Genomic DNA, 19717 nt, shown 5'->3' on the forward strand with positions numbered 1-19717 from the left:
TCAAACCAATGCCTGGCTGGGTATATTGAATCATAGCATTTCAGATTAGGGATGCAACAAATCCAGGATTTGGCCTTTTTCAAAACAATTTGGATTTGGCTAAATCCTTGTGGCTGGCCGAACTGAATTTGCATTTGTATTCGGTCAAATCTATCATGGGCGAATCTCAAATAGTGGATTTGGTGCATCCCTATTTCAGATGTTAAAATGCTAAATTGGAACAACATGCTGAACTAAATAAATAAAAATAACACCAAATAAAAAGACCAACAGCAATCTGTCCTACAATATTACCAGTATAGTAAATGTAGCACACTTATACCCACTCCATGGCTTACATATGACATTATGTTGATTTTCAACGACAAAGAAATGATGAAACCCACTGTTTGAGTCTGATGGCTTATTTGCAATTGACCATCAAATGCTCACAGTCCCCACAGATCAGATTACAGAAGCAGAGAGCAGATATCACAGGAACAAATCAGAGGTAGTAAATTATACAGAACAGGGTTCAAAAGGGGATATGTTTAACCCCTTAATGCCTACACTGCTCTGATACTATTACTGAAGTGGAAAAAAGAACCATCAGAAGTTATACATGGAAGGAAATGCATAAAGAAGTGAGTGTCATGGATAGGAAGGATGCAGAAACTGGAAAACGTGTAGAGACCAGATATCTGGGAAGAAAGTAATTAAATGAGTGCATGCCTGCACTCTTTAGAGATGTGCACACATAAAGACAGGAGCAAAAGGAAAAAAGTGGGAAAGGAAAGAGATACAGACAGTGACAGTAGGAAGAAAGCAGAAATGAAAAGATATAGACAGACAACAGGAAGGACTCAGGGAAGGAAAGAGATTCAGACAGAGAAAACAGGAAGGATGCAGGGAAGGAAAGTGATACAGATAGGGACAATAGGAAGGAAACAAGCCAGGAAAGAAATACAGACAGAGGCAATAGGAAGGAAAGAGAAACAGACAGGGGCAATAGGAAGGAAACAAGACAGGGAAGAAATACAGATTGGGACAATAGGAAGGAAACAAGACAGGAAAGAAATACAGACAGGGACAATAGGAAGGTAATAAGGAAGGAAAGAGAAACAGAGACCAATAGGAAGGTAATAAGGAAGGAAAGATAAACAGACAGAGGCAATAGGAAGGAAACAAGGCAGGAAAGAAATACAGATTGGGACAATAGGAAGGAAACAAGACAGGAAAGAAATCTAGACAGGGACAATAGGAAGGTAATAAGGCAGGAAAAAGAAACAGACAGGGACAATAGGAAGGACGCAAGGAGGAACCAATAGGAAGAAAGTAGGACAAGAAAAAAGATACATACAGAGGCAATAGGAAGGAAGCAAGGCAGGAAAGAGAAGCAGTAAGGAAGGAAAGAGAAGCAGTAAGGAAGGAAAGAGATGCAGACAGAAAGAGTAGTTAGGAAGTGGGGAAGGAAAGAATAAGATACATAGGAGAGAGACCCAGGGAGGATGACAGTCACTGAAGTGGACTGGAAGCAGGAGGAGGGGTGGGCTATGAAGGGGCGGGTTAAGCTTCAGAGATCCAGAGTGTAGGAGAAGCCTCCTGTCAGAGCAGGAGACCTGGAGAAGTGAATGGGAACTGAAGCCCTGTGTCCCTGTGCACCCCCCGGACCCTGGGCAGCATAAAACCCATTCCCCCCTCTCCCACACTGTATTCCCTCTTACCTCTCACACCGGTCACTTTGCTCCTCCTTTGCCGCCGGTCCAAGTCCATTTGCCCTGCATCTCACTCCGACTGACAATTGGCTTTGCTTGGGGCTTTAACAGTTCTCAGCTGGCAGCCCCCACCCCGTTCCCCCTAGTGTTCTGGCTTTAACCCTGTCTCCTCTCTCCTTACATTAGACTCACACGCGGCAGCACAGCCTCCCCCATACACACACACACACACACTTATATACATATATATCTCTAGCTCGGGATGATAAAGCGCAGTACAATCATGTGCTCAGCAGCCGGGAGCCAAACGTGGACTGACTGCTCTGTGTGCTACAACCAGAGGGGAGATTTGGGATGATACCTGGGAGGACAGGAGTGAGGGGGGGGGGGGGGGAGTGGCCAGAAAAGATTCTCTCATTTGGAGATGGAATATTTCATTACCCCCCAGCAACATATGTTAACAGGGGGGAGGACAGAAATAGATGGCAGAATATTTTGCTGTAACAAGGAGCAGCAGATCAATAACAATGAGCTGAATAGAGGAATCATATACTGTAGCCATGTATTATTGCTGTCATTAGAAACATTGATTTCAGTGACTATTCCCATGGGGATGATACAATGTTCCAGCAATTAAGTATCACTGACTTCACTAGATAAACTTTAATTAAATACCCAGCTTTCCATTTTCTCCACTCCAGAAATATCAAGTGGATCCAGTCCTACTAATTCTCATTGACATCTTCCCCTCCTGCTACTGACTGCTGCAGTTGTCATTGCTTCTTATGTGTCACATTTACTGGCTGTTACACAGAGAATGCTGGGTATCCTTTTACTTCATTTCCATCTGTGCAGAAGCAAGGCATGCGAACATGTGTCAATACATCAAGTATCTAGCTAATTATGGGCAACACTGCGATCAATCTAGAACAATGGTGCTGATTGCAGCCTCTGGTTTTGCAAGTCACAGAGATAAACTAATCAATCAACTCTTTCCTGGTCAAGTGGCCAACAGTGATCGGTACTCCCTTGACTCACTTGTTTCTAGACAGGCCTAGTGTAACCAGTTGTTAGGAGTTGAGGTGCTGGACTGGACAAAAAAAACCTTACACCATGGGCCTACTCTCCAAATGATTCTTCTTCCTCTCCTCACTCAACCTCCATTCTCTTAGTCTTTATTCTTAACATACTAAATTATCTTCACCTCTATACCTTACATACTATAATCTATTATGCCATCTATTTAGCCTCTTTGGTCTCATACAGAAATAGGGAATAGCCACTAAATATTGACTAGAAGCAGGAGGGCCCATTGACACCTAGACCCACTGTGCAGGCTACCTCAATGCTTTGTACTAACCTGCAATCTGTAGTGCTCAGTTATACTTTTGTATGGCTCAAAGTTTGCCTGAACAAACCCGGGACACTTGCTGGCATGCAAGCTTCCCTCTTACAATCATAACCATATAATCAAGAGTTGTACTTGGACTGTCTAACCCACTAGGCAGCAGATCAGCTACACATAAATTTTAATAAAACAAAGAAAATAGCAGAATCTATTAAAAAAATACTGGCATAAAACTGATTTAAAACTATGGACCCAGAATGCTGGGTAAAGGTAATACTGCTGAACTCAAACAATACCGATGAATGAAAGCCTACCTTTTAGGCCATTGGGTTTCAGAAATTTTGGTCTTTAATTACTAACAGAGGTAGCATCTGCACAAGAGTAGTAACCCATAACAACCAAGTAGACATTATTGCACTGCTGCAGTTAGAATAATGAAAGCAAATGTCTGGTTGCTATGGGTTATTGGATTGTGTCTTTGTTGCACAGAAAAAGAGAAAACTTCTTTATAATATACAGACAACTGCTACAACTGGGACCAATAATCGTTATGATATTAAAAAAAATAAATACAGAATTCCAGGGATTTGGTTCCAAAGGAAAGCATACTGGGCACCGTTTAAAGGGAAACAGGCACCTATAACTTTTATGCAGGGATGGCAAAACTCATAAGAACTTATTAGTCCCGAAGAAGCCTGTAAAGTAACATACTTTTTGGGCTCAACGCCACCACAACCACATTATCCAGTATTATTGATGTATGTATGTGTCATGACCATCACATTACTAAGTATTATTTTGTGTGTGTCCAAGTCACTTGCTAATACTAAAGATGCTGGTGAAATTGCAATTGTTATAGTATAAATTAGAGGCACGTGCTTAGATTATTACTGTGCCCTCCGAACCCTTGACTTCTATTGAATTCTAATGTGAGTGGAAAGTGTCCCAGAAAGTGTTTAGCTATTGCAGGGTTCTCCAACCTTTTTTACGCATGAGCCACACTCAAGTACAAAATAATGTTGGAGAGCAACACAAGCATGCAAAAAGATCTTGGGGCTTCGAAATAAGGACTGTGAATCGGTATTGGTAGCCCCTATGTGGACTTGCAGCCAACAGAAGGCTCTGTTTGGCAGTATACATGTTTTTATGCAATTAAAGCTTGCTTTTAAGCCAGGAATTAAAAAATAAGCACCTGCTTGGAGGCCACTGGGAGCAACATCCAAGGGGTCGAACAGCAACATGTTACTCACGAGCTACTGGTTGGGGATCACTGGGCTATTGCATTCATATTCAATAGAGTCATTTACATTACATTTGGACCAAAGACTGTCATGCAGTTTGCTGTCAATTATTTGACCTCCATCGCTGCTATCAAAAAGAATATTTATATGAAATATATAAAAAAATTTAGGATTTATTTTTTAATGCACATGCCAGGTGTGTCATGGTGCAATGTCTTCAAATTCGATTGTGAACTTTTTTCACTATATATGTAGCCACATTCGTTTTGTGACTCATGTTGACATTTTTTTTCAGCTTCCTCTCTCGCGAACCCCGCCCATCTGTGGCCGCAGGGTACTAGCGCCGGCGCTCTCCAACACAGAAGTACTGGGGAGCATTAAGTCCCCAGTGCTCCTAAGGATGTGGCTGGGTGGCATGCCGCCCCTAAAATATCGCCGTCCCCCTGGTCTGGGCCTTTGTGGCCTCGCCACAAATCTGGGCCTGGATCCAAATAGAAAGATGAGTAATACAAAGTATCAATAACAATACATGTGTAGCCTTACAGAGCATATGTTTTTAGATGACCCCCATTTCCAAGCTGGAAAGAGTCAGAAGCAGGCGGCAAAGAATTAAAAAAAACTATAAAATAAATAATGAAGACCAATTGAAAAGTTGCTTAAAATTGACCATTCTATAACATATTAAAATTTACCATAAAGAAGAACTAACCCAAACTAATGAAAACCAATACCCTTCATAGTCCCCCCTCCCCGTTCCCTGTTAATACCTGTAAATGCCCCTAAGTCTTTAATTACCCCTCGATGCAGAGTCAGTGTAGTGGAGCTCACGGGTACAATCTTCACCGCCTTGGGAATCTTCAGGTCCCTTCGCAATTTCCGTGGCTGTTGGCACATGCACAGTTGTTCAGGACTGGAAAATTGGTACAACTGCGCACACGCTGATACGCCGCTTACTTACTGAAGATTCCCGAAGCGGTGAAGATGGCGCCAGTGGGCTTCGCTGTGCTGACTCTGCGTCAAGGGGTAATTAAAGACTTAGGGGCATTTACAGGTATTAACACCAGTGTGGGGGGAACAGGGAGGGGGGATTATGAAGTTAAAGTGTAGGGGTTTTCATTAGTTTGGGGGTTTAGTTCTCCTTTAAAGATGAAACACCCCTTTTCAGTAATATATAGTCTGTATGGAAACAGAGACCATATAAGTGGAAGGATCTCCAGTTGTTGCTGAACTGCAGCTTCCAGTATACTCAGAGATCAAAGTTTGAAGAGCTACAAGTTGCAGATCCCTACAGAGATAAAAACACATGTCTGACATCCATTTAGGAGAAAGACATAGCCCGGAGCACAATACATTGTTCTGGATACTATTATAGCTGTAGGTGTGCAAAGGGGAAAAATAATTTACGATGTGGCCGTAATGAACTTAAGCAAGAGGAATTACTTACCAGCTCTACTTTGGTCTCTTCCAATATTTAATATGCTCCATTCTATGGAGAAGAAAGAGCAAGTTTTGCTTTGTGTGCCTGGATCCCTGGAGTGAAATAATTGATCATACCTTGTGCACAGTATGGCTCAGTGTACAGCAATGCTCTGAAGAGAAACAGCTGTTACAAAGAAGAGAAAGATGTTTAACATAACCAGCTCCATAAGCATTCTGTGAGTCAGCTAAACTCTGACTCCCCAGCTGCTGTTGAACTAGAGCTCCTAGTCCTCAACTGCAAAATCATCTTTATGCCGGGAATCTTCTATCTGAGCTTTATACTAAACTTCAGTTGCCAAATCCCTACAGCTAAAAGACTTGAGTTTACTAGAAGGTGCAGTTCAGCAGCAGCAAATATTCTACATAGTAACATAATAAGTTAGGTTTAAAAAAGACACATGTCCATCAAGCTCAACCTTTTAACTGTGTTTTAACCTGCCTAACTGCTAGTTGATCCAGAGGAAGGCAAAAAAACCCATCTGAAGCCTCTCCGATTTGCTTAAGAGGGGGAAAAAATCCTTTTTGATTCCAAAATGGCAATCAGACCAGTCCCTGGATCAACTTGTACTATGAGCTATCTTCCATAACCCTGTATTCCTTCACTTGCTAAAAAGCCATGCAACCCCTTCTTAAAGCTATCTAATGTATCAGTCTGTACCACTGATTCAGGGAAAGAATTCCACATCTTCACAGCTCTCACTGCAAAAAAAAAAACCCTTCCGAATATTTAGGCAGAACCTCCTTTCTTCTAATCGGAATGGGTGACCTTGTGTCAACTGGAAAGAATTACTGGTAAATAAAGCATTAGAGAGATTATTATATGATCCCCTTATATATTTATACATAGTTATCATATCACCCCTTAAGCGCCTCTTCTCCAGCGTGAACATCCCCAATTTGGTCAGTCTTTCCTCATAGCTAAGATTTTCCATACCTTTTACCAGCTTAGTTGCCCTTCTCTGCACCCCCTCTAATTCAATAATGTCCTGTTTGAGTGATGGAGACCAAAACTGTACGGCATATTCTAGATGGGGCCTTACCAGTGCTCTATAAAGTGGAAGAATGCCCCTTTTAATACAGCTCAAGGCCTTATTTGCCCTTGATGCTACAGACTGGCATTGCTTGCTACAGCCAAGTTTATCAGCTACAAGGACTTCAAGAACCTTTTCCATTATGGATGTGCCTAGGATTTGTATATGGTGGAATGGTGGCACAGTGTCTAGTACTGGTAACTTGCAGCATTTTAACCTATCTGCAAGGAACATTCTCTCTGTGTCAACACAATTTTCTTCTGTACTAAATGCAGGCAGATTAATTGGCTCCTGATGAAATTAATTATGTGATAGGGACCTGTAGGCTCCACGGGGGCAGGCAATGATGAACAGTCTATAAGGGCTGCATAAATGTGTTGGCATTATAAATAAGGATAATTATAGGTCCTTGGGTAGCCATTTTCCTGGAATCTGGTACTCGGTGATGCAAAAATAATTACACGCACACATCAACAGTAGACAATTGTGTTCTCCTGCAGACTTTGTTTGACTTTCACAAGTACATGTAAAAATCTTATTCATTGGAAAAAAAAACCTGGGAATAAACTGAGAAGGGAGTGAGAAGGAACAGAATAAGAAGTTCCTTTAAAGGGGTGGTTCACCTTTAGGTTAACTTTTAGTATGTTGTAGAATGGCTAATTCTAAGCAACTTTGCAATTGGCCTTCATTTTTTCTTTTTTTATAGTTTTTGAATTATTTGCCTATTTCTTCTGACACTTTTCCTCTTTCAATTGCTCTGTAAGGCTACAGATTTATTGTTATTGCTACTTTTTATCACTCATCTTTATATTCAGGTCCTCTTCTATTTAAATTCCAGTCTTTTATTGAAATAAATGTATGGTTGCTAGGGTAATTTGAACCCTAGCAACCAGATTGCTGAAATTGCAAACTGGAGAGCTGCTGAATAAAAAGCTAAATAACACAAAAACCACAAATAAAAAATGAAACCTCATTGCAAACTGTCTCAGCATATCACTCTCTATATATCATACTAAAAGTTGCTTTAAAGGTGAACAACTCCTTCAAAACGTGTCTCATCTCTGTTATCTTTAATTATTAATTATAAGCAAGAACAGGTATTTTTAAAGAACCAACATATTTCTCAGCCCTGGAACTAGATTTGCCACCTTTTCTGAAAATCTTACCGGCCAGTGGTGGGGGCGGGAACAAAAGGGACGGGCTGTTATGCAAAAGTTGTAGACTGTGATGTAAAAGGGGTGGAGCCACATCACGCAATGGCCAGAAGGCAGAGAAAAGGTAAGTTTTGAGCGGAGGGCCACAGGCTTTTGTTAATGGCAATCAGGGCCGGAACTAGGGGTAGGCAGAAGAGGCACGTGCCTACGGCGCAAAGGTAGAGGGGCGCCAGGCACGTACCTCTTTACGCCTTCCCCTAGTTCGGACCATTTTGTGCAGACCTTGCGGCATCTGTTCTCTCGAGTGTGCGCTCTTTGGCACATGCGCACTCTCACCTCACCGTCTCTTGCTATGTCTCGCGCTTGCATAATGGCGCGGCCTCGCCGCTCTTCTGCGCACTCACGCTTCCTTCTTCTGCGAATGCGCGAGGGGGGCGACGTAGTCGGCTGGTTTGCCTAGGGTGCCCAGTCAACTTGGCCCGGCACTGATGGCAATACAAATTTACCGTCAACTACATTGCCGGTAAATTTGTAATACTGGCCCCGGCCTTGGCAGGTGTTTTACCGGCTAGGCCAGTAAAATACTGGCTGGGTGGCAACCCTACCTGTAACAGAAAGGTACATACATCAAACACAGGGCTGTATTTAGATTTGGTGCTGTCCTAGGCAATGGACCTCAGCCTGTCCCCTTCTCCTGGTGTGGGACTGAGGCAAAGTTCCAATTTGCAGGTTACCTGTGTGCCCCCTTGTGGACCCCCTGTTCCCCTCGCTCCCCTCCAACGTTGCTGGATCTGCCCCCTCTTTAATTAGATTACTGTAAATATGCATAAGTCTACATTTCCACTTTAAAGTGGACCTGTCACCCAGACACAAAAATCTGTATAATAAAAGTTCTTTTCAAATTAAACATGAAATCCAATTTCTATTTTTTATATGGGCATAGAGGCGGGGCAGACAATTACTTTCACTTTCCATTCAGCACTTCCTAGATGTCACTGCTCTTCCCACATTCCCCCAGTTCTCTTCACCATTTAATTGTGTAGCCAGGGCATGAAATGTACAGTGGGTCCCCCATTCTGGTGCACAAACAAGATTCTGAGATGATGCAAGGCTTGCCTTAATAACAGTGTGCACAAAATGGTTGCTGCCTGCTTGCTGTCATTTTGAATTCCCAGACTGAAGGAAACAAGATTCAAATAATTTATATAGTGTAATTAAAGTTCAGTTTGCTTGACTAATGTGATAAAATAGGATTTTGAATCATTTTTTTGGGTGACGGGTCCCCTTTAATATTTGCAAATAGGCAAATGTAGCAGAATTAACAGCTGTTAAGGTAAATATGTACCAGCTTTGCACAATCGGAGTGACTGTGGCACATTTTTTCCAGGCAAGTGTTCAGCATTTTGTTCAGGTTAAGGTCAGAAGGCACATGACCAATTCAGTTCTTACATTGCAGCACAGAGTCTTCTTTGGACTTAGATCAGGATGTTGGCTGGGCCATTGTAGGACATTCACATATTTGTTGTTAAACCACTTAAGTGTTAGTTTAGGGTTTGAAAAATTAACGTTAACTCAAATGTTAGCAGGCTGAAAGAGACTATTTTGCAATATTTAGCATCATTATTTTTTTTTCTTTCATTTTAGCAAGATTCCTTGGTGATGAAAAAGCAGCCCCGCAGCATGGTGTTACCACCAATATACTTTAATGTAGGTATGGTTTGACAGTGTTAGATTCACACCACACAAATCACTTTGCCCAAAAGCTGTATCAAAATGTCTCACATCACAGCTGGTTACTCTCATACTTTTTGACAAATGCCAGATATAATTTCGCATAGTTTTTTGTAAGGGCTACTTTTGTGCCACCTTCCCATACAGGCCATACATAGCTCTATATTATGTAGAGCTCTTGACCCCTACTGCTTTTCAAGACTGGGCATCTTATTAAAGAAGAAAAACAATTGTGCAAAATACAGAAAAATAATTCAATAAAACGTATTTTTGTCTGCTGAAAAACCAAACCCTGGAAGAAAGTTTATCAACACAAGGCAAAGTAACACTGGAGTGCCTAAAGAAGAAAAACAATGGCCCAGTCAAAGCCCTGATCTTAGTCCATTCCAATATTTAAACACTTAAATATCAAGTTTCATCCATATTAACTGAACAAACTGGAAAAAATCTAACTGGAAGAAGTTGTTTACCCCAAATAAATAAGTTGTTATTGCTACAAAATGTGACAAAATATCATTCATTAATATTATTTTAAAAAAAAGTTTGGGTATTGAATAAAACAACATATCTTTTTTTTTGAGATTTGTAGAACAAGATATTCAGTAAATGAACAAACTGGTCTAGAGGCTAAATCATTTTTGTAAGGAACTGTGTGTGTATTTCTATTCATCAGTTGGTCTTAACATGTCTGTTATATTACATGTCATCCATCCATTGGGCCATATGGGCCAAATACATTAATGTCAGGGTGTATTAAAAGAATTCTCTATTCTCCAAATCCATGAAAAATATGTCTATATGACAGCGAAGATTTGTATCTAAAATAAATTATGTCCTGGTCACTACAGAAAACCTGGCAAGGGTAATAGTTAAATTTTCAATGTGAAAAAAGCTCTGGGGCCAGACAGAATACAAGCAAAACAATAGTATAAGTGTTTGTAAATGTCAATATCAAGCTGGATGTACAAATGTAAATGAATAAACATTGCAATGATAGACTGTATAGCACATAAATGAAATTGTGAAAAGAAAATTCTCATAAAGACAGCTAAACAAAATAAGGGAATGAAGGATTAGCATAATGGGGGTGTTATCCTAAAAAAAAAATCGGAAACTGTATACTTGCATTGGTAATGTTTGTGTACAAAACCCTAGACCCCGATGGTGTGGGGGTAAAAGAAACCCTACAAAAATAGAAATCACCATCAACTGAATATAAGGTTGGGACCCCAAACTTCATTCCATAGTGTATCCGAAGAAGCATTCAATTTTTTTGCGTCATCGCACTCCGGATCCCACACATAGACCGCCGAAGTCAGGAGTTGTAATTAAAAGGTATAAGCTTTATTTGAACATTAGATATATTTAAAAGAGTCCGAGGTCTGACACGTTTCGTGTCTACGCACTTCCTCAGAGACCTCTGAAGAAGCATGTGAATTTGATGACAATAGAACGGCTGTTGGATGCTTAGAACTGTTACATGGGTGAGACATATAGTGCCATCTCATCCTCTCATTATATACTTGGGTTATGCAGCATTACGATGACTTGAATTCATTTTACTGTGATATATGCCTTTGCATTGCTAATCTGTTACTGATACGACACTGTGGGGGAATGAAAATATTACAATGTATTATTATACTTGATTCCATAGTGGGTTTTTTTTTTTTTTGCTTTACTTTATTCCCCAGGATTCCTTCACAGGCTATTACATTCTTTGTGCTAAGTAACCCGATCTGTTTATATGCATGGATGGCCCTATAATTTTTATGAGTTCAAGTTCAACATTTGTTTATATGTGGTTTTATAAATGTGTGTTTTGTGTATGAACATGTGCTTGCTTTTAATTTGGTGTAAATAAAGGATGTGTTTTTAAAAGATATATCCGGTCAATGGTGAGCTCCATTATTGTATGGTTTCTTGTACGGTTTCTTTCACCTCCATCTGGGTCTATGGGAGTTCTACTATTTCTATGCTGGCTGTTTTACATTAAGGCACCTCCCTTTTCATTAGGAACAATCTTAGTTGCAGATCTGTGTATTAATATTTTCTGCACTGAGGGGCCTTTGTTCCTTTGATATAGGGTTCACGTCCCTAGTTAAAAGAGTTTTTCTTAACGATGAGTGCAGGATAGTGCCGAAAAGCCCCTCCTGCCATAGCCACGCTGGCAGAAGTATCAAGAAAGGGTTGGATGATATTTTTTCAAAACTGGAAAATGTAGAGTTGCTGTCTTTAAAATATTTTGTACTGTGTTGACTGGTGTAATAGCTGTTGGCAACACTTGCTGGGAATTGTTGTTCAGCCAAAGCTTGGGGGTAGAAGGCTAGACATAACTTGTGAACCTTTGGAGTCCTGAATTAGTGCTGCTTTTAAAAAAGTGTTAAAATATGTAAGAAGAGCTTAGCAGCTGTCACCACCCATGACCAGGTCATGCATAAATATGACCTATTCAGTATTGTCTTATGTCAAGTTAGAATACATAAAATATACTAGCCATATTGTGACCATGGGCCAAAAATAAAATTTCTTGGAGACGTGTATGCTTGCATTGTTTTTGTGCATGTGTTTAAGATATAGTTTTTAACTGTATGATGTACAGACAATTACTACTAGTAGGAACCAATCAAATTAATTATAGATACTTCTTGGCTGAGCCGGACCAAGTAGTATTGGAAACCAAGGCAATAATACGTGACCCATGAATTGTGCCCAACCACTCAAAATGTGTTGCCTACCCCTGATTCTGGGCCATCTGAAGGAACAGAGGAACAGACTGTCCGAACCCAAAGGTGCAAGGGAAAGGTTATTTTGGCCACACACTTTCAGATCTACTCATTTGGTGAGGTTGGGCTGATCTGATCGTTGGCACAGGATCATACTGCAGGCCTCTGAAGACCCATCAAACAATTTTCAGCCCTATACACAGGCCTGTAAGCTGCCAACTCAGTCTGGGTGGGGGCTAGTCGGCTGTGTATAGCCAGCTTAAGCAAGGAAAGCAAATAACTGGAGGTTTTACTTGATATAAGGCACTGTCATGGGAACGGGGTGTTTGCTTATGTTATAGATGTGGATTGATCAATGTAAAACATGGTCTGGACATCAAAATAAATAATGCTTATAAGTATTTGCTGAATATTACTTTCTGACATGAGAAAACTGTCTTATAAGTCTGTCTATACTGTCGTATAAGTCTGTCTACAGTCTTATAATGAACTGTTGAAACTGTCCATTATAAAGTTGTTCCTACTTTTATCTTCAGAACTGCCTTATATCCTATCCTAGACAAATGAATCCCAGTCTTGTAGTCAATAGAAGGCAATTTCACATATCCATTACCCATTTAGGGTATAAACCTTTATATAAAACCACTGGCTTTCCTATCTCTGCTATATTTGTTATACCACTTTCTCTTTAAGATATGCATATTTAAAACATCTGTTGATAAACTATATTATTTTTGACCATTTATCATTTTAGTAGGCCTCCTCTGAACAGCGTAATTATGCCAACATCTGCATTCTAATCAAACCTATTGATTTGTCTTAAACATTGACTCTTATCTCCTCTGTTATAGAACCTTACTGGATATGGATGTATATAGAGCTTGCAAGGTATCAGTTTAGTAACAACTTACAGCAATTTGGAATATAGTCGGGTATAACTATCCTTTTAAATATACTAATACATTTTGCAGACATAGAAAGCAGGAACAGCCCCCAAACTGGTTTTGATTTGCCCCCTGTCTGCAGAACATCTACAGTTCTTGAGGGAACATCTTTCCTGTGAATAATTTATGGTCAAGGCCCCTTTCTTACCCCCTACATGCACCACTGTAACTCCATCTGGAAAAGGCATCAGCAGTTTGATGAGTTTGGATTGTCTTGCATAAGAACAGTAAAAATCAGAGAGACAAAAATATATAAAAAATATTATAAAGTTAAAAAAAAAAGAATCTGAATTTTTGTGCAGTAAAGTTAAATTAGATCCTGATGTTCAGAACAAACAAGCCCATATGAAGAATCTCCTGCAGCACATTCCAAGTACTGAATGAAATAAGAATCAATTCTTCAGCTTCATGTATATGAGGGAACTGAGCTGCTTTGAATGTCCGCAGGAAAAGAAATAAAGATTACACTTGTCATAATTGATTTTCTATTTGGGGAATAACAAAGTAAGGAGGGGAGTATGTAATAAAAGGTGCAGAAAGGCCCAGACTGGCAATATGTGGGTTAGGGCAAATACCAGAGGAACTGCTGTAAGATGCCATAGACAGTTACTATTTAGTAGACTGGTGGGTGGCCTTTAGGTACTTGGAACACCAGGGCCTATTTTGACTCCCAGTCCAGACCTGGTGCAAAGTGTGCTACAGGCCTAGTCACTAATAGCAACCAATCTATACGTGGAATTTACTGACCATGTTTTAAAGCAGTTTCAGATTAAGTTAAAGTCAAACTCATAATAATGAGTTATCATTTGGCTCACTGATAAATCGAGGACAACTCATAATAACGAGTCCTCATTTGGCTCACTGATAAAGTGAGGACTGACAGTTTGTCTGACAAACACGTGACTACAACTGGCTACTAATTTGCTGAACAGGCTTGGAGTAAGTGAAGATAAGCTTCAGGCTTCTGTATATCTGTGATACCAGAAAGTCCGAGCAACAGCAGATGTGTTTTCACACTTTATGCAAAGGAATACATGTGCTTACTGATGTTAACATATGGTTTTGATAGTAAATGTATCATGGGCTCATAGCTCATAGTAAACTGTCTACTTATCTTAAATGAAGTGTTTTGGAATTATGGGAAAGTAAATGGCCATAAAAATGACACCATTGAATGTTAAATTTCTTCCGGAATGTACTGCATAACATATGAAAAAACAGATGAAATCATGCTATAGTTATATACACCGGTGTTCTGTGTCAATTTTGGTACCCAGGTCAGGAAAAGACTGGTTGAATCTCCTAGTAGCATTCAGCTGACATTCCAATACCTAATGCTCTGTTATACTAGTGGCTGAGTAGGGGACAATTGTGTGGCACCAGGATGTTCAAGTATTTGGCTATTTACTGAGCACATGGTAAGTTATTTGCAGGCCCGGATTTGTGGAAAGGCCACCAAGGCCCGGGCCTAGGGCGGCACGATTTAAGGTGGCGGCATGTTGCCCAACCACACCGATATTGGTTCAGAAACACTGGGGATGCGCAGGAGATACAATAGTTTTTTAAATTAATAGTGTGCCAATCCCCATTGCTCCAGTCCCTATGATGAAAATTTGAGCAAATAAGGGGAGGGGACAGGGGCGATGAATGACAGCAGGCCTAGGGGCGCCCGCTATGTAAATCCGGCCCTGGTTATTTGATACCATATATTGTAGACTACAGAGGCACAGACACGTCTAAAGGAATGCAGGCTTTGGGTTGTTAGTAAGAAAACATAAACAGATCAGAATGATATTTGCATGAAAAATAGATATATATATATAACACCAAAAGTAGAAGGACTTCCCCTGAAATCATGTGCATTGTTTATGATAAAGGAAAGTATTTGTCCCTTTTATCTTTGTAGCTAATGTTCCCTTGAAGGACTGGGGCCCTGAGTTCAGTTCAGACCTGGTCATCTGCAAGGAATTTATATGTTTTCTGTGTGGTTTCCCTTCAAGTGTTTGAGGTTCTTCCCACACTCAAAAAGTTAATTGTGTAACTTGCTGGCTTTTTATAAATTAATGATAATGATGATAATGAAACTGATCCTTGTGAATGTTCTTGTGTGAATGTTATAGAGAACCTAGACTATAAGCTCCCCTGTAGAAGGCACCATATGTGAATGATAAACAGTCTTTGTAAATAAAGGAAAAAAAAGAATGTTGTGTGGGTCCCTATGATGTCTTTTATAGAGATATACTAAAGATATGTACCCACCAGTGTCTTAATATGTCAAAGTGATTTTGGGCCACCTTGGAAATGCAATTAGTAAATAATAATAATGGTTGGGTATGGAGTTTAGCCGTAGTAAAAACACAGAACCTGCTGCTCCTAAATGTAGTTACAGTGTGACTTTTACTGTCAGGTACATTTACTAAACACCAATAGATTTCCCTTTGCAAAGTCCCATTTTTCCCATTTACTAAAACATTTTTTGTGTATCTTTTCACATGTGGCATATTCTCTGCCATTGTAAATAAGCTGGTGGATAAAATGCTCATCCATTGCCATCTGCCCTACAATTGTGGCCCAAAACCACCTGCAACTGTGTATATCTGGACTCAATGCATGCACAGCAGAGGAAACGTCACGTATAACATTATTCTTGGGGGGGTGGAGTTGCCAAAAGTGAGGTGGTGAAGACTATTATATCCTACAGTTAAAATGACTGCAAATGTGGGAAATCTTAGCTCATGTGATAATATCACTTGTGTTTATTTCTTGTATTCTCCCTGGAAAAAGTTGTTGTCAAATAGAGTGGAAAAACTGACTTTCTTCTCCCAGGGACAATACAGGAAAACAGTTGTAATTTTTTTTTTTTTTTTTTTAAAGAAATGTTAGTAAATGTGTAGCTATATGTGCATTCGGTGCATTCTAACCGTTCGCTTGCAGCATGTTCAGTGAGCCAATGTTCTCTTATCCAGAAATGCCACAGACCACAAAGCTGGCAAAGTACAGTCCCAGGGATTCATGTCATGAATGACATTGTGGTAGTGACCCTGGTGGATAACCACACGGCTGTGTGCTAACAAGCCATTTTTATATTTCAGCACTGAAGCCTTTCTATCCCTAGCAGTGCTGTCTGCGCCGTACAACTAGCGGAGTCTTTTTCTCAACCTCAGCTAAGCCAGGCTTGGTCTAATCACACTAATGACTAGGAAGTTTATTTAAAGGCACTCCATCATCCCAAAAAGTTCCCATTTTAAATATTTCTATTTTTGTAAGCACTTCTCATTAGTGCCTGGCAGTTTTATGTTACTATATATACACTTTTATTCTATATTCTTATAACTGCTGTTAATTGGTTTCCTTGGCATTCCTAACCTTCATTGCATCAACGCTGCCAATTAATACAGTTAAGGAAGCAGAATCCTGCAGTGATGTAACGAGTGGGATTCAGAGAGGATTTCAGGACACTGTGGTCTGTAAATGTAGCTAGAATCTTAGGTATAAAGCATGACAGAACTAAGGCAAAGCATAGTAGGGAGAGAAGGGATGGATTGGAGGCAAATCATTGGCATATATAGATATGCAGGAACATGGGCTGGTGGGCAATCTATAACTAGTGAATAACTTTCTATTCACAGTCTAAAATGATAAAAATCAGTATTGCACATCTGTTATGAACTGGTTTAGAAAATATAAAAATGCAAACGTAACCCTAACAAGACTATTCTTAGCACTCATCAAATAAGAGAGATGGTGCAGCCACTGACAAAGTCTTATATACTTTATTGTCTTATAATAAACAATGAAAATATGGAATATACTAAGCATGAGTGACCATGTGTGACCACAGAGGAGATACTGTACCTTAGACATCTGTACACTTTTATTTTGAGTCTGTTTAATGCAATTTAAAACTGTAAAAACGCAGAGATTGTAGCTGCTATTCATTGTTAGGACACTATAATACACAACAGGGAAGATACTACTGATCTTGCTGCTTGCTGCTGACTATATTATGTTATGGCATGTTGAGATATTCATAACAAAAGAAAAGGGGGTGCAGTGAGAGCTGTGGAATTCTCTGCCCGAAGCAGTAGCACTGGCAGATGAAGCCTTTCATGCAAGTGAGAAAATAGAAAAATATATGCCAGCCGTAAAATGGCTACAGTCAGGGGCTCATAGGAATGGCTGTGTAGCCTGAAAATGTATTAGATTTAATAGTGTAGGAGAGAAGGAGAGTTAAGAAGGCAGGGAGACTATTACAGAGCCAGAATGGTCAAGAACAGAAAGTTCAACTTAAAAACTGACTTGAGTATAATGTAAACAATATGTACTTGACTTCTACACGTTTTTCATGTAATTGTTTTGGCTCTGCAACTCTGCAATTTGACATGCACTCCTTGTGTACATAGTGCAAGTGTAATTTCAATCAAACTGAATGGAATTTGCCTTTTATGCAAGTACGAACATAAAAGGATATATGGGGCCATACACTGGCCCAAGGAAGCCACCAGGGGGGTAATATGGTCAGGGGCTCATTGGAATGCAGTGCAGCCTGAAAATATATTAGAATTAAGTTAATAGTGTAGGAGATAAGAAATGTTGTTTAATGAGACAGGGAGACTATTATAGAGCCAGAACAGTCAAACAAAGAAAGTTCAACTCAAAAATTGACTTGAGTATTATGTAAACAATATGCACTTGACTTCTACACTTTTTTAAATGTAATTTTTTGGCTCTGCAATTTGACATGCACACCTTATTTACATTGTGTAAGTGCAATTTAAATCAGACTGCCTGGAATTAGATCAGACTAGCAAGATCATATAGCCGTATGTATGATGACGGGATATGATTTGGACTGTTGCAGTGGAATTATGGCACCCTACAACTTTGTCCGAACAGTTCAAGATAAGGGGTTTGGACAAGTAATAAAACAAACTCTTCTAATGCCTTCTACAATTAGCCTCAGAGGGGTTAAAACATCCTTCCTGACTCCCAGATGACAATCGGGCAAGTCGCTGAATCAATCTGAACTAAGAGTTAATCACAGTAACCCTGTATTTTCTCACTTTCTAAAAAGGCAGCCAAAAGCCAATGCATCTGCCAATGATACTTCCACAACTTCACAGCTCTTGCTGTAAAAAAAACATGGTTAAACTCCTGTTCTTCGGTTATGTATATCTGAACCTGTGCCATTTCATAATATAGCCAGTGTCAGATATCAACAGCGGCTAGTGTCTTTACTTATGCATTGTGTGAGCTCACCCAACAGGAATGGAAGACAAAGGTTAAAAGTACTGCTATGTGAGCAGGCTATTGAGTCAGGTCCTGTAGATCCACTTGAAATCAGTTACAGTTGGAGACATACTGTATGTGGCCTATGTGTGTGCTCACTGTGAGCGTTGAGTTATCATTTGTGTGGGTGCATGCAGACTCAAGTGCACAGGTTAGAAAGAACGTTAATCACAACTGTAAATTACTTCAGCCTGATCATTTTTTATATGAATTGCCCCTTTAAAACTGATTTAATATAGGGAGTGTTTGAATGAACTATGGCTGAAGAGAGACAGGAATTAGGAGTCATCATTTCATGAAGTTTTTTGGGTTGTGCATAGAGGCAGCACTGGCTGGGGTCTCCCCCATATATTTCCTGGCAGGACCAATAAAGATCAGAGAGATTCATTGAACTGCCCCTTTAACATATAGTCCTGTAAAGAAATCACATAAATGTCTTTACCTCTTTAAGGCAGCTGGGGCAAATAATGGGATGTTTTGCCTTACAGAGACAATATACTCTAAAAGATAAAATGTTTACAATGCTTACAGACAATTTACCTTAAGGCTGATGGCATATGGGGCACTGGCTCAGCTGTAGGCTGAGTGGTAAATCTGCTTCCTTCCTTGGCTGCATTTTCTGCACTGAAAAGTCCAGGTAAAAAAGTGCAGGTACATGGAGCAGAGATCAGACCAAAAAAAACATTTCTGTGCTGAAATCCACCGCCTGTGCCTGCATCAGGGCTGACACACAATGGTTCTAAGTACAGGCAAAGAAGGAAGCTAATGTCGGCATTGGGGCCGATTCCCAGGCCCGGACTAAGATATCAGCCCTTGTGACATTAGCTTTATTATCAGGTCAGGTACTTCAGGTCCAGATCAGATCGCTGAAAGGACCTAATACATTAATTACAGAGTGAAGGACTTGGAAAACGGTACTTGGTTGGAGAGAAGCAGCTTCTTCTGTCTGGCTGTATTACTCTGAAGCCCTCTGAGAAGGAGCAATATGCAAAGGGGAATTTCACTGGAGACACCACCTGCAGATTCAGTTAATTCTCAGGCAGCTGGAACAGCAGATCTGAGACAGAATTGCTAGGCTAG

The 19717-nt window shown here is 40.0% G+C and overlaps 1 protein-coding gene across 1 annotated transcript in view; it reads right to left on the reverse strand.

Annotated features, from left to right (window-relative positions):
• LOC108711451 (cell surface hyaluronidase) overlaps positions 1-2025 on the reverse strand; it is a 60962-nt gene extending 58937 nt beyond the window's left edge. The window contains exon 1 of the mRNA XM_018253197.2: positions 1704-2025. Coding sequence (XP_018108686.1) covers positions 1704-1752 — 49 coding nt within the window. The 5' untranslated portion in view covers positions 1753-2025. The remainder of the gene's footprint in view (positions 1-1703) is intronic.
• Positions 2026-19717: the final 17692 nt, after the last annotated feature.

Source organism: Xenopus laevis, chromosome 3L, assembly GCF_017654675.1.
Source record: "Xenopus laevis strain J_2021 chromosome 3L, Xenopus_laevis_v10.1, whole genome shotgun sequence".
In the NCBI taxonomy this organism is placed as follows: Eukaryota; Metazoa; Chordata; class Amphibia; order Anura; family Pipidae; genus Xenopus; species Xenopus laevis.